Below are 16,858 nucleotides of genomic sequence, written 5' to 3'. Positions count from 1 at the left end.
TTATAACAAGGATCTATAACTCTTACTAGTTTTCTCTCCCCGACTAATTTTGCCACACTTTCTACCACCAAAGCCAAGTAGCGGGACATAACTCAAATTCAGATTTCACCATCTGAGCCTTTTGTTCCCTCCATCTATCTCCTCCCAGCCTCTGTCACCAATTCCATTCTTCCCTCCTCCATCCACCTATCATCCCTCGTCACCCAGATCCACCTATTACCAGCCAGCTCTTGCTCCACCCCTTTCCCTTGCTTCTTTATGCTGGCCATCTCCCTCTACTTTTTCAGTCCAGTTGAAGGGTCTCAACTCGAAATGTCAACTGTCCATTTCCCTCCACAAATGCTGCCTGACCCACTGAGTTCCTCCAGCATTTTAATTTTTTGCTCCAGATTCCAGCATCTGCAATCTCTTGTGCCTCCGTGACCCATATGTTCATTAGATAAACTTGCTTAGCTATATCATGTTTGGCAACTCAAGAATATTTTGTTTATGAAGTAACTAGCAGTGTAGATAAGTGTAAACAGCAGTTACAATATCCCTGGATTTTCGAATGGTGTTTAATGAGGTAACAAAAAGTGATCACATTAAATAAGGGCTCTGTGTTGGAGACAACAGATTAAAGGAATAGTTAAAGGGTAGGAAACAAAGCAAGAATTAATGAGTCATTTTGAGGATGGCAAACAGTAAGTTATGGATTGGTACTGACTATCAGCTGTTCACAATTTATATTAATGGATAATTAAAAGATAGTGTAATATATCCAAATTTACTAATATAAAGCTGTGAGGAAAAAGAGAGTTTGCAAAGAAAATGGATGAGTAAGTAAAATAATAACAGTTGAAGCAATGCGAGGTTATACAATTTGTTAGGAAAAATAGAAATTTTTTTTTAAATAGTGAGAAATTAGTACATATTGATGTAGAAGGATCTTGATGCACAGAAAATAAACATACAGGTAGCAAGCATTTAAGGAGACAAGAAGGTACGATGACCTTTATGGCAAGGGAGTTGGAATGAAAAAGTAAAATTCTGAGATGGATACATGGCCAAGTTGGATGCCAAGGAGTTACATGCTCCTTGCTGAAGAGTCTCGAACTAGTGGGTATATGTCAAGATAAGAGGTCACCCAGTTAGAGTGGAGATTAGGAGACCATTTGTACTCAGCAGGTTATAAATCTTTGGAATTCTCCACATTGTTTTGTACCTTCAAGGCTAAAACAAACAGATTTTTGGACACCAAGCACAGGAGTGGCGAAAGCAGGCGGGAAAGTGGACGCATTGTAAGCCATGATTTCGTTGAATAGTGGAGCAGGCTTCAGGGGACATACAACTTACTGCTGCTTCTATGCTCTGTGTAGCAGTAGGCGTAATGCTATTACAGCAATAGTGACCTGTGTTCAATTCCCACCGCTGTCTGTAAGGAGTTTGTATATTCTCCCAGTGTGTCTGCGTGGGTTTCCTCCAGGTGCTCCAGTTTCCTCCCACATTCCAAAGACGTACAGGTTAGGAGCTGTGGGCATGCTATGCTGGCGCCAGAGGAGTGGCGACACTTGCGGGCTGCCCCCAGCACATTCTCAGTAATGCAAAAAGACCCATTTCACACTGTGTTTCGATGTACACGTGACTAGTAAATAAATATCTTCTCCCATGTTCTTTGGCCATATTTGTAGTGTTGATTCCATATTAGGGAAAGGATACAGTGGGAAATTTGTGAATGTGCAAAAAGAGATTTATTGGAATGAGAGGTTATACCCATCAGGGAAGATTAAACAGGCTGGTCCTCTTATATAGAAAGATATCAAAGATGTTACCTTACAGAAGTCTTTAAGATTATGGATGGTCAATATGGCATGGGAGACAAGTAGGTCCATAAATCACTGACAAATCCAATATAGAATTCAAAAGAAACTTCTTTACTACTAGAGAGTATTTAAAAATACAGAATCTACTACCACAGTGAATACTTGTGGAATTCAAGGGAACATGTGTCAAACAGAAGGAGATAAAGGAATACAAGGACATTTTGATGAATTCAGATAATAATGAGCAAGTGGTAGTTTATACTGAGTACAAACACCAGCGATGAATCTGGTAGGACAAATGGCCTATTTCTATGCTACATTTGCAAGCTGTGGATTGCAGGTTTTATCACTATTAATAATGCCCAATAATCCAATTAAAGAGTTAATGGGACCCGAGTGGTAGTGCTGGGACTGAACTCAAAACATTTCCATCAGGTTGCATCTTGTGAACAGGGTTTTTAAATATGAAAAAGTGAATGATTAAATCTTTGAGAAAGAGAGAAAAAAAATTCTTAAAAGACGTGAACATTCCATTTTATCTGGATGAATTTGTCTGTTTAATCAACTAAATGCTTGTTAAAACCAAAATGTGCAGTTTCAGGGCCCAAAAACCATTCAAGGATTGCAGAGTTTCAAATCTTTAATACTCTGCCAAAGAAAAGGGCCACATCACACAATCCCAATGGGCATTTAAAGAAAAATAATGCAATGTATTGGATTAAAACACATTCTCCATAATGTGGTTCAGATTTTGTTCATAACAACCGCCACATACGGAGAACTATTGGTTTCAACCTTGGCAACATTCACTATTCAAAATATCTTAAATTATCCTCCCAGCTAGCCAGAAGAAAGCAGCTATGTTATTTGTGATAACATTTATTATGCACTGGTCCTAAATTTTAGCAATGCATTGTATTTATAAAGACAAAAGGATTTTCACACCCAATTATTTGTTCCACATTGCTGCCCCATAACTTGGAGGAATCCAGTACTTCTAAGACCTTGATTCTTTCTTGACTCAGTGACTATAAAGAGCTCAGGAGTAGTAGAATGAATAAAATTGTGAACACTGACTCACTAGAGATAACACATAAAAATCAAAAGAGCAAATTTAAGGTCTCTTAGTTGGTTTCACGGGTAAGATGAGTTATACTTAGAAAAGATTCCTCTGCACATATTTCCCAAACCTTGATGCTAAATGAATATTCCCATAACCAGTGTCACATTTCACTCACTATATGTCATCCATGTATCTTCTCTCAGTGGATCTGGTAATTTAGTGCCAGAGGTTCTGAATTAAGATTTATTTTATGCCATGACCCATGCCCCCAAAATGGGCAGTATTGCTCAAGCTTGCTTAATTTAGAACTTTTATGGAAATAAAGAAGCTTCCATCTTCAGTTTTGAGCCTGATATTAAACCAGATACTAGAGATGAGTGAACATTGCCAACTGTACCACACAGTTTTCCTTGAGCCGGTACTCTTTCCAAAGTTTAATCACTCAAAAAACTGTGGCATGGGACAGAGTATTTGCCATTCTTGTGGAATAACAAAATAATACAACAACGCAAATGTCTGGGAGAACATAAAACTTCAGAAGATCATCTGGCATTCTAAACAACGTTGATGATGTCATACCTGCGAAGATTTTGTAAGAAATTACAATGAAAAAATAAGCTTTGTGAATGTGCTCCTGAATTGAAACGCATTCTTAATAGATAACAAACTATTGTTAAATTAAGCGTCACAAAAGTTTTAATTCTAGTTAGGCAGGTTATAAGTGTCAATAAAAATGGCAGTAGGGCCATAGTTCCATTGACACCTGGCTCAAGATGCCCATAACTGTTACTTTTCTAATTCCCAATCTCTCTGTGAAAGACCAACAAAACAGACCTTGTCTGTCATTAGGCTGAACATGCTAAAGCAGAATGGAATGTAGGACTGAAATGACTGTTTGTGCTCCCTAATAACTGAATTAATGAAACCTCACACAACTTGGAGAAGGGCCATGCTGTAGTTACATAACCAGAAAATGTAAATTAGAAATTAATGGTTTCCCTTTTCCTAATTAGAGAACACATAATTTGTTAGACTGAAATGCACTTTTCCCAAAACAGCAAATTTCCTAGTTCAGATGTTCCTCAAGATTCCTCCCATACATGCACCAAGAGGCAACAATGTTCTTTCTCCAGCCCGAGCCACATCTAAGTTAGCCATTAGGAACAATGAGGCTGCCATGGGCTGATTTACGCTGTACTTTATTCTCTCTCTCCCTGTCTTGAAAAAGACAGCATGCAAGATTATTTTACCATTGTCCCACAAAGTGACTTGTGGAACAAGATCATAAATTTTAAATAAAATGAACAGAAAAGTTGCAATTGGAGACTAAGTCTTATAAAACCCTATATTTAATGTTGTTAACAGTCTGTTCCTTCCCCATGGTTGTCAATCAATGTGAAAGGAACATTGTTCAACTGCTTTCCATGCAACATATGTGCTGTGCTAAATTTTTTTTGAAATCATCTCTTACATTTTAATCAGTTCCTCACAAAGGAGGGTATGAATAGATAATGCTTTACAAATACAAAAGAAGAGAAATATTCTGTTTAAAATCCTGAAAATGGCACAAGAAGAGAAATGCAAACTATATACAAATTAAGTAATACGATATGCTTAAACCAAACTAATGTTGTCAATAGTATTACACTTGAGGCACAGTGCTGGAAAGAAGACCTGACTACAAATTCTTCAGAAGCATCTGTGCCCAAGACTCTGCATTCCAATGTTACACAAGTATTTCACAATTGCTTTGTATTGTTAATTTAAAGTCAGAAATTGATCTATATCTTTTATATTAATTTTCAGGATATAAGCATTGCCGGTATGGCCGGCACTAATGCCCATCCCTAGTTGCCCTTGGGACAGCTATGGTGAGCTGCATTCTTGAACTGCTGCAGTCCTTCTGGTAAAAGTATTCCATGGTGCTAGTGGAGTTCCAGGATTTGGAATCAGCAATAGTGAAGGACCAGTGATACATTTCCAAATCAGGATGGTGCAAGACATAGAGGGGTACCTGCAGGTGGTGGTGTTTCCATGCACCTGCTGCCCTTTTCTCATTGGTGGTAGGGCTGCAAGTTTAGGAGAACCAGTTGGAGCAGCCTGACCAAGAAACTCCACTCTATTTTCCACACACAAAATGCTGGAGGAACTCAGCAGGTCAGGCAGCATCTAATGGAGGGAAATAAACAGTCAACGTTTTGGGTTGAGACCCTTCATCAGGAGGGCAGAAGCCAGAATAAGAAGGTCGGGGGAGGGGGAGGGGCACAGGCTGGCGGGTGATAGGCGAGTCCGGGTGAGAGGAGGAAGGTAGGGATGAAAGGGAGTGATGCAAGAAGCTGAGAGGTGATGGGGGGGGGGGGGGGGGGTTGGGGGGGGGGGGGGAAGAGGCAACGGACTAAAGAAAGAGGAATCCAGTAGGAGAGGACAATAGACCATGGAAATAAAAGGGAAGGAGGTGGGGAATAGATGGGAAAGTCATGAGGGCAGGGGAGGGGAAAGAGAAGGGGGGCCACAGGAATGAGGGAAAACAATGGGGGGGGGGGGAAGGAGGGGAGGGGTTACCAGAAGTTAGAGAAATTGATGTTGAGACCATCAGGTTGGAGACTACCAAGGTGGAATACAAGGTGTTTTTCCTCCAACCTGCACCTGGCCTCAACATGGCAGCAGAGGAGGCCATGGATAGACATGTCAGTATGGGAGTGGGATGTGGAATTGAAGTGGGTGGCCACTGGGAGACCCTTGATTTTGTGGCAGACGGAGGAAAGGTGCTCAACGAAGGGATCACCCAATCTTCGTCTAGTAAACCTTGTAGATAATGGAAAGGTCTTGGAGTCTCAAGAGGTGTGTCAATCACCACAGGAGACCCAGCCTCTGACAAACTCATAAAGTTATGGAATTTATGTGGCTGGTTGGTTTGAGTCTCCGATCAATGATGTTCCCCAGGATAGTGACGATGGGCATTCAGCAATGGCAAAGCTATTGAATGTCAAGGAAAGATTGGTAAATTTCTCTTATTGGCAATGGGCATTGCCTGGCACTTTTGTAGTGCGGATGTTACTTGAGAATTATCACTGCATGCCCGAATGTTGTCTTGGTTTTGCTGAATGTAGGCATGGACTATTTCATTTGCTGGTGAATTGCGAATGGAGTGCTTTGGAGGCTTTGATGAATTCTGGAGACAAGTGATCCTGACAAAACCCAAACTGTGCATGAGTAAGTGCCACTTAATAGCACTGTTTAAGATGGCTTCCAGCACTTTGTTGATGATTGAGGGTAGACTGATTGGGTTGTAATAAGATGGATTGGAGTGGTCATGCTTTTTGTGAACATGACATTGGTGGGCTATTTTCCACTGTCGGATGGATGCCAGTGCTGTTACTGTACTTAAACATCTTGCTCCAGGCACAGCTAGTTCTCTACTGCAGGTCTAGAGTACTACAGTCAGGATATTTCACGACCTTTGTAGTATACAGTTCCTTCAGCCATTTCTTCATAACACATGGACCAATTTGAAGTGACTAGTGACCAGATTATCATGTTTGCTCAGTGGTCTTTTTAATTATCAATTAAAATAAATATGAATACACCACCACCAAAGGCTTATCTGCCAAGTAGTCAGACAAGGAGGATCTAAATTTGGTCACCAGTCTGGGCTGAATTAGTGGATATTAACCAGGGCACAGGTAGATTAATGCTGAAGCAATTGGATTTAGCAAGGGCAGATTAGTAAGGGAGAGAGACTCGTATGAGAATTATTTGCTCACTGTTGGTGGAGAAATGAGTAGAAAATAAAGTTGAGAGATCATTCCATATAAATTTTCACCCTTTTTTAAAAAAAATCTTTTGCATACCTGTGATGAGCTTATCAGACAAGTAGTAGTGTTACCTCCCAGCTTTGTTTCTTGGATTGTTTGTGCATACATGTATAGGTGGCAATGATGATTCTTATAAACTCTACAGTGGCCTTGACTGTAAAATGGCTACAGAGTTTACAATAATCCAAGACATATGAATTAGGAGTCAGCCCCTCCACCATTTGATAAGATCAATGTTGATCCCTCACCCCCCAATAATCAAATATCCATCTTATAAATATGCTTTATAAATATTCAGAGACCCTGCTTCCACCACCCTTTAAGAAAGAGTGTTACAAATACACTCAGAAAGACCCTCCATGTTAAATGGATGACCACTTGTTTTTACAGTTACCCCCAATATGAAGAAACATTCTCTCCACGTCCACCTTGTCAAGATCCCTCAGAATCTTGTATAATTCAATCAAGGGCCCTCTCACTCTTCTGAACTCCACTGGCTACAAACCTAGTTTGTCCAACTTTTACTTATAAGACAAACCACCCACTCTAGGTAACAATCTAGTAAACCTTCTCTGAACTCTGACATTCATCCTTAAATAAGACCAAAACATAAATTCTTCACTTCTGAATTCCCCTAGCAATAAACAATAACTTTCTGTTAGCATTCCTAATTACTTATTGTATCCTCATACTAGCCTTTAGCAAATCATGCAATAGGACACCCAGATTCCTCTGCATCACAGAGCTCTGCAATCTCTCAGCATTTAATGTGCTTTTTAATTTTATTCTCTTTACATTTCCCACATTATACCCCTTTTACCAGGTCTTTATTCACTCACATAAGCTATCTATAGCCCTCTGTAGCTTCCTTATGTCCTCCAGCAACTTACTTTCCTACAAATCTTTGTGTCAGCAGCACATTTAGCAATCATACCTGTTGTGCCTTCATCCAAGTCATGTTTATAATTAGTAAAAAAAAAATTGAGGGATCATCACCATTACATCTTGCCAACCAGAATAAAACCCATTCATGCCTACCCCTGTTTCCTGTTATCCAGCAACTTTTCTATACATGTCAATATGCAATTCCATGATTTTATAATGTTCTACTATATTCTTTGATGTAGCACCTTATCAAATGCCTTCTGGAAATCCAAGTACACTACATCCACTTTTAATCAAATGTTATTTCTTCAAAAGAATTTCCTTTTCATGTAACAAGGTTGACTATGCCTAATAACCTGGATTTTTTTTCCCCTGTGTATCCTGCTATAATGTTTTTAAATAACGTTTTTTAATAAGTTTTCCCCATAACAGATGATTAACTAACTAGCCTTAGTTCCTTGTTTTTTTTTTTATTTAGGGGGAAAGAGGGGGAAGATGCACACAGGAGTTATATTTGTTATTTGCCAATCTAATGGATCCTTCCCCATGTCTAGAAAAAAACATGCAGTTGACTGCACGGAAGTTAATGCTTGGCTATTCTAAAGATCTAGCTCAACATATTCTGCCTTTCTTAGTCTGGACTAACAAGAATATATTTTAAGTGTATTCAACTTGTCAAGCATGTTAGAAGTGGGGGGAGATACAGGAAAATGAATGTCAATAAGCCTTTGTGATCAAATACCTAGTGAGATCACACACAATCAACATTTCATTGAACATAGAGATGCAGCAAAAGGGTTTTGGAGTTTAATCATATTTATTTTTAAATGTTTGCAGTACCAATACAACTCCTACTCAAAGAGTGGGAGTGTTGCTTCTGGAAATCAATGGGGTAGATACTTTAGCAATAAAATAGCTTGAATCTCATGAATGTTTTTGGCAATTTGGAATTACATAAATAAATGTATTAGAAGGATTTTTCGAAGCAAGACTTTCAAATATCATCGACATTAAGAATCAGCTCCTTGAATAGGAAATTGCCTGCAGTGCTAGATATCTTATTTTTATGTGAATATGATGGCGGTATAGCAGTTATTAATGATATTTCAACTTAAGAATAATGATATCACAGGACATCATGGAAACTAAAAGACTTAGCCATTGGCATGTGGATTGATATGAGAGTGGTTCAGCAATTTAACTCATTACTTTTGAATTTTCTTATGCTACCTCCTCCCTTGCATGCAGTTGCAGGTGCAGCAAGCAACTAGGAAGGCAAATGGTACGCTGGTCATTATTACAAGAAAATTTGAGTACAGGAGTAAATAAGTCTTATTACAGGCTACACCTGGAATTTCGTGTACAATTTGGCCTCCTAACCTGAAAAGGATACACCTAAAAAGATGTAACGAATAGGAATGTAGTGAAGATTTACAAGTTCAGTGGATCTGTTGTACAAGGAACGGTTGGTTTAAATGGACAAAGAGTGCTTGTTATGTATTGAACAAATCAAAGAAGATTTAAAGATTCGGTTCCTGGTGTGTGCTTATTCATGCAGCAGAAAACATGTGCCAGATTTTGTGGTCAGCAGTAAATCAACAGCGCCAGCCATCCATTACACTGGAACTTGCCCACAGGTTGTGAAGCTTTACACTGGAACTTGCTCTGATTTGAAAGCCATTGCAGTGCCCTCTAAAAGGGCTCTGGAACGTCTATGGTTAAGAAGATATGTGATCCAGACAGTCAGAAGGATTGTTACTGAATGGTGTAGAGTTTGAACCAAGGATAAATAAAGACAGAATTAAGAAATGAAAAAGAAAGCAGTTGGTTCTCACAGTCAAAAGAAATAAGTCTTTTTCAGGCTGGAAGGATGTAACAAGTGGAGTTTCCCAAGGAACAGTTCTTGACCCTCAATTATTTACTGTTTGTATTAATGACCTAGAGGAGGGGGCAGAATATAATGTATCCAAGTTTGCTGATTCCCAAAAATAGGTGGGATGGCACATTGCAATGAGAATATTTGGTCTCTTCAACAAGATAGTAATAAAAGTGAGCAAAAATTTGGCAAATAGAGTTTCATGTGGAAAGTGCAAGATCTCACACTTTGGTAAGAGTAATCAAAAAGGCAGGCTGTTATCTAAAAGGACAAAGATTGTAGTTGAGTGAAGTACAGAGGGATCTAAGTGTTCTTGCACATGACTCACAGAAAGTTAGCAGGAATATTGACCTTTATTGTAAGATGGTTGGAGTTTAGAAATAGGCTTGTTTTTGTTACAATTGTACAGGTTATTGGTGAGGCCACTCAGAGGACTGTGCAGTTCCAGTTCCCTTATTTAAGAAAGGATATAGTAGAGTTAGAGTCAGAGTAATACTGCAAGGAAACAGGCCCTTCGGCCCAACTTCTCCATACCAACCATGGTGCTAGTCCGAATCTGGTCCCACTTGCCTGCTTTTGGCCCATATTCCTCTAAACCCCCACCCTTCCATGTCTTTATCTGTGTCTTTTAAATGTTGTTACTGGTATTGGAAGACATTCACTGGGCCAATTCCTGGGATGAGAGAGTTGTCCTATCATGAAATTAGATCTGTATTCTTTGGCGTTTAGAAGAATAAGCTGTGACCTTATTGAGACACACAAGATCCTAACAGGGTACGACAAGGTAGATGCTAAGGCGTTTCCACCAGTGGGAAAATCTTGTGCAAGTTTACAAGATAAGGGGGGCAATAATTTAAAACTTGAAGTGCAAAGGAACTTCAATTCGCAGAGGGTGATGAATCTCCAGAATTCTCTAACATAGAGGGTTGTGGAGGCTCAATCACTGGAGAGGTTAAAGAGAATGTAGATGAATTTTTGAAAGGAAGTTTGGGGAATTGAGAGCATAGATTATGGAAATGGGGAGAGCAGACTGGAGGAGATAGGACTCCTGCTCCTATTTTCTTATATTCTTAAAACGAATTATTTAAATCTCCAACAATAATTAAATCTGATGGAATTGGATTCAACACTTCCGTTCTGGGGTTGTTGTTAGCGGTAATTAAGACTTGTCACAATGTTAAAAATTTACTTATACTATCTTTTCTTAGTGTGCTTCATGAATATATCATATTAGAACCAGAACTTCTTGTGATTGCATGTGTTTGAATGGTACACTTCACAGTGGGACACTGTCATTACTTGGCTTCTGGAGGATGGAGAGGCAAGTTGGATAGCAACTTCCCGATTTCCTCATTTCATTTCACTGATGTGCTTGCCACAAGTTCATTCAACTCATACTTTAAATAACACATGCTGATTAAAAACATTGTTTTTATTATGAAAATCTGAGTGATTGTTACTGACTTCAGCCACGCCATGCTAGATGGAAGGAACTCATGAGAGTGACTGCTTGAAAGTGCTTGGTGCTGCAATGTCCATTTTAATAGAATTGTTTGTTGATTATCCCTGCTAATGATCAGACTTAAAGGATGAGAACTGGGATGGAATAACACAGGGTTATCCTGTTATTGGAGCTGTGTCCCAGAAAGTCCGTCTTTTCAGGAAATAACAAAATAAACAATGCAACAGTTTCACCAAAACATCTGAAAACTTTCCAGACCTTGAACTGGTTAGCTTAAGTCCTTTCAATTTTTTTTTCCACCCTTTCAATCTTCCTGTTCTGCTACACGGAGATGTTCAACATGTGGCAGTTTCCCTCCTATTCCTCGTTTAAGCAACGTAGAACACTGCAGCACAGTAAACAGGCCATTTGGCCCTTCTGGTCTGTGCCGAAACAGTATTCCGCTAGTCCCATTTACCTGCACCCAGTCCATAACCCTCCAGACCTCTCCCGTCCATGTATCTATCCAATTTATTCTTAAAGCTCAAGAGTGAGCCCGCATTTACTACATCAGATGGGAGCCCGTTCCATACTCCCACCACTCTCTGAGTGAAGAAGTTCCCTCTAATGTTCCCCCAAACCTTTCCCCTTTCACCCTAAAGCCATGTCCTCTCATACTTATCTCTTCTAATCTAGGTGGTAAGAGCCTACTTGCATTAACTCTGTCTATACCCCTCATAATTTTGTAAATCTCTATCAAATCTCCCCTCATTCTTCTGTGCTCCAAGGAATAAAGTCCTAACCTGTTCAGTCTTTCCCTGTAACTCAACTCCTGAAGACCCGGCAACATTCTAGTAAATCTCCTCTGCACTCTTTCAATCTTACTGATATCCTTCCTATAGTTAGGTGACCAGAACTGCACACAATACTCCAAATTTGGCCTCACCAATGTCTTATACAACCTCACCATAACATCCCAACTCCTATACTCAATACTCTGATTTATGAATGCCAGGATGCCAAAAGCCTCTATTACAACCCTGTCTAACTGTGATGCCACTTTCAGGGAATTATGTATCTGAACTCCCAGATCCCTTTGTTCCTCCGCACTCCTCAATGCCCTACCATTTACTGTGTCTGTCCTACCTTGATTTGTCCTTCCAAAATGCAACACCTCATACTTGTCTGCATTAAATTCCATCTGCCATTTTCTGGCCCATTCTTCCAGTTGGTTCAGATCCCTCTGCAAGCTTTGAAAGCCACCCAGTTTACAACCTTTCCATGGATACCTAGTGCCTGAACCTTCTGAACTAACCTCCCATGTGGGACCTTGTCAAAGGCCTTACTAAAGTCCATGTAGCCAATATCCACAGCCTTTCCTTCATCTACTTTCTTGGTAACCTCCTTGAAAAACTCTACAAGATTTGTTAAACACGATCTACCACACACAAAGCCATGCTGACTATCCTTAATCAGCGCAACATAGCACAAGCAATTCTAGACAGGGCCAATAGTCTATTTAACTATTGAGGTCTGGTTGCTCCAGAGAGCCCCTTTTGCACCCAAAGTTAAAACATTAAGTCAACACCAAAGTTGGCGTGAAGAGATGCATCAGAGTTTGAACCTACAGAACCATTTATCAATGTTTCAATTAGTACAACTAGGAAAGGAAAGTATTAAAATCGGAAAGAACCATGCAAAAGTCCTGCTGGAAATATTGTCGATGACAAAATAAACCATCTAGGACTCAAGATTTCATATAAACAAACACAGCATGAATAAGTGCAATATTTTAGTTTGACACACAAGCTTTACGGAACATAAACTCATCAAGGAAAACACAATTCAAAAGGCATAAAAAAGGGGGGAATGTGAATTAGAAACATTGAACATGCTACAAAATATTCAACATAATTAAAGTTGTCAGAGATGCAAATGTCATAATTATTCACAAAGGGAGAACCTAAGGACACTATACAAAACCTACCTGAGCCAAATCACAACACAGTTGCATTTCGCCTCTTCACAAAATGGCCAAAGTCTTAGCCATGGACGTATATAGTACACAAACTTGTGCTAAATGAAATCTTCCTTCTAGAGCACTTTTATTCTGTTTTGCGCTGGCATATTTGCTCAAGGAATATTTGGGCAGCCTAGTAATACAACTGGTAGAACTGCTGCCTCACAGCGCTCGAGACCTGGGTTCAGTCCTGTCCTCCGCTGTTGTCTGTGTGGAGTCTGCATATTCTCTGTGACCATGTGGGTTCCCTCTGGGTGCTCCAGTTTCCTCCCACATCCAAGACGTGCGGGTTGGAGGGTTAATTGGCTACTGTAAATTGCCCCTAGTCTGTAGGTGACTGGCAGAATCTGGGAAGAGTTGAGGGGAATGTGGGAAGAATAAAAAATTGGATTAATGCAGGATTAGTGGAAATGAGTGGTTGACTCAGCATGGACTTGGTGGGCCAAAGGGCCTGTTTCTGTACTGTATCTCTCTGTGACTCTGGTCAAATCAATGGTTGAACATAATAGCAGTACAAAGACTAGATATTCTGCAACAAGTAGTTCACCAGCTAATCACCATTCACAAAGCACTATGCAGGACTAGTTTTTTTTGGAAGGTGATGTGATTCTGTGCTATAAAGTCACATGTAATTATATCCAATAACATTGGCAACTTTAAGTAATTAGTAATAACTCAATAACACATCAAAATTAGTGGTCTATTACATTACTGGAAACATTCAGCAACATTAATAAAACAGCCCCAGCCACCTCTTTGGCTGATCTTACTCAGTGAACCCACCTTTGCCTCCAATTATACACCTCCAAATCTCTTTGCCCATTAACACTCGCCTCTACATCACAGATTTATACTACTGGCCAATATAGTCCTTCCCAAAAATGAATTGCTCATGGCTGTTACAGAATCATAGAAAATTAAAAACACAAAAGGAGGCCACTTGGTCCATCATCTCTGTACTGTTTAAAAATTAGCCATCCTATCTAATCCTACCTGCCAGCACTTGACCTGCAGATCATAGTACACAGCTGTTTAAACATGATGAGGGTTTCTGCCTCTACCACTCATTTACAGTCCGAGTTCGAGGTGCCTACCAGCCTCGGGCTGAAAAGACTTTCCATCATCATTCCGCTATCTCTTCTACCAATTACCTTAACACTATACTTCCTGGTTTTTGACCCATCTGCTAAAGGAAACAGAGTAAATGGGAAGGCCCTTTCTAGGGCCCTCAATTAATTCTCCTTTTGGCCTCTGCAGTGTGAGGGAAAACAACCCCAGCCCATCCAGTCTTTCCTTGTAGCTAAACTTTCCACTCCTAGTGACATCCTCATAAATCTCCTCTGATTCCTCTCCAGTGTAATCACATCTCTTCTGTGATGTGATGACCGGCTCTGGTCTAATATTATACACATACAGTCATTGTCTTCAGTGTAAATTGCTACCCATTCCTTGGACTCCTTTCTTGCTCTAAATTCTATCACTTACTTTCCACAGTATTTAATCTCGTCTGAAAAGTGAAGATTGTAAGAAAAATATGAGCTTTCAATGGACTTGCAAAAATTAAACTTGTTCATCCAATGAAATATTTTGTTTTGAAAAGTAATATCTCCGCAGAAATTGAATCTGAACCCCATATACAACAAACTGCAAAGCTCAGTTGATCTTAGAGCACGTTGAACATCCTATTTTCTAAACGCTGCTTTCCAAGTTATTTTTCCTCACATAGGAAAAGCAAAAGACTATTAAACATAATCAGTGATAGCATTTAAAGTTTTAACTTTAACCCACTTAATTTCACTTTAACAAGCTTATTTCCACATTTCCAATATTTTCGTTTAACTCATTTCGCTGCACCGTGTGCATATTTCCTTACTGGTAGGTTCATACAAAAGTAAACTGAAAATGAGAGCGCCATAATATACACTATTAATATTTTTTAACCAGTGTTCAAACGGAGAACCATATTTTCAATCTCTGTTAGCAGAGATAGGTCGGTAGGTGAAAAAATAAAATCTCCATTTATGGTTCCGCACAACCTACCAACGAAGATGTATGAGGGGGGTACCACCATTTTAACAACTAGTTGCGCTTGCGTCCAGTTCTCCGGGAACTGCAGTAAAATAGCAGTAGTCCTTCTGAAAAGTTTTGTTCTAGCCAGTTCAAAAGATAAACAATCTAACATTTTCGTGAATTAGAACCAATCGTTGTTTTTGCTGCACACCCCTAGCACAAATTGAACCTAACAGTTCATGCACAACAAACTAGAAAAGCTTTGGTTCTCTTACTACAAGAGAAATTTGCCACAAAAGGTTTAAGGCTTGCAAAGACGTGGTTTTCAGACCAGACACAAGCACGAGGTATAATTCCTATCGGTCGTGTTCAGTTACATTATTCAGAATTCTCGAAGCAAACGTACAATTTATTTGGAGAAAGAGTTCGTCTATTGCAACTGTAGCAGACCAAGTCTTTGCATGTGTGATTCAGTGCTTCATGCGAATCAGAGCATGGGATGAATCATAGACAGTCTAGGATTCCAATGGCGAGGATTTCAACAAACCGAAACATGTCATTGGAATAATACAGGATTTTTAATTTAACATGAATAGTTTAATGCTCTGCCGTTTAAAAAAATGTTACGATTGTAGCGAGCTTTTAATTAGGGTACCCTGCTACTAAAACACAATTCATATCCTTTCATTTGCCTCTGTTGCATATAACGGTTTCACTAATTTCAGAAAATGAAAAACTTTGCTTTGAAACACTGTGAGCGATTACATACATCAATTTTCAAATGGCAGATTAATAACATGGGGACGAAGTTACACGTAGGATAATTATCATTTGGTGTAGGCAGTCAAGAGAGGGTTAAATGGAAAATCGCGAACCATCTCGCAAACAGCAGGTGATCTAGCACACAAGGTACGAAAAGAACGATGAACTCGTCTTTGGACAGCCATGTTCATTCATCGATTTTTTTTTGCGGGAGCTAGCGGTACCATCGCATTTACTACAAAGTTAAACGTAGTTTAACTCTTACCTGACAGGCAGAGAAGAGACATCCACCATGAGAATCCAGATAGCCACATTTTGAACGTCTTTTACATCCCAAATATTTTGTTATGACTCGATATCATTTAATCTTGGATTGTGAATTAAATTCCGATTTCCCATTGTAATCCCTCTCTCCGTCTTTCTCAACACTGGCAGACACTAAAGTATTGGCCAAGCTTTATCTGGCACCTGTTACTCGTCTACCCCGCAAGGGCTGTGCGCTCGTCCGAGCCTTGACAGAAACACGTCTGCAGAAAGCAATATGGCCTTAGAATTTCCGATAATGCCTTTGTTATGTATATTTTTTATTGGTTCGTGTATCGGCTTTAAAGAAAGTCTAACACAGAAATTAATTCACTGCAAAAGTGTCCTGGACCCCCCTCTCTACCGATGAGCCTTTCCAATCACATGGCTTCATTGATGCTGCTTTAGGCTCCGCTGTGGTTGAAATTGACAGCGTTCGTGACGCTGCTATGCGAATAAAGTACAGGTTATTTTATTCAGTTGGTTTTTTTTACAGAATTTCTACCGCCATCGTTATTTTTGCATTTCATTTGTGTATAACGTAATGTATAACCTCAGAATTCTTATTAAAATCTACCAAACGCATGAAGTTTCGACTGCATGAATGGTGCTGGTATTTCTGTGTAACTGTGTGCATTAACAGAAAGCCATCATACCGAAGTTAATGAATTTAGTTGAGAATTCCCGCTACATCATTCCCAGAAAATAACCTTGAAGACATGTATTGAAAAGAAAAAATGACGCTTGTTTCTTTTTGTGGTGCATCTGTACATTCAATGTAGCACAATTTTACTGCAACACTGTAATGAACTTGCGGTATTCAGACATTTATTGGAGGCAGAACCGAGCTGAGGCATGACCGGAATTGATAACCTTGTCAG

At 39.5% G+C, this 16,858-nt stretch overlaps 1 protein-coding gene across 3 annotated transcripts in view; it reads right to left on the bottom strand.

The window, feature by feature from the left end:
• Positions 1-16,081, bottom strand: part of LOC127569427 (immunoglobulin-like domain-containing receptor 2) — an 80,896-nt gene extending 64,815 nt beyond the window's left edge. For all 3 annotated transcript variants that reach the window (XM_052014060.1, XM_052014062.1, XM_052014061.1), the window contains exon 1: positions 15,940-16,081. In XM_052014060.1, coding sequence (XP_051870020.1) covers positions 15,940-15,988 — 49 coding nt within the window. In that variant the 5' untranslated portion in view covers positions 15,989-16,081. The remainder of the gene's footprint in view (positions 1-15,939) is intronic.
• Positions 16,082-16,858: the final 777 nt, after the last annotated feature.

Source organism: Pristis pectinata, chromosome 4, assembly GCF_009764475.1.
Source record: "Pristis pectinata isolate sPriPec2 chromosome 4, sPriPec2.1.pri, whole genome shotgun sequence".
Lineage (NCBI taxonomy): Eukaryota > Metazoa > Chordata > Chondrichthyes > Rhinopristiformes > Pristidae > Pristis > Pristis pectinata.
The sequence above is the reverse complement of the archived record's forward strand: the minus strand, read 5'-3'. Positions and strand labels throughout refer to the sequence as shown.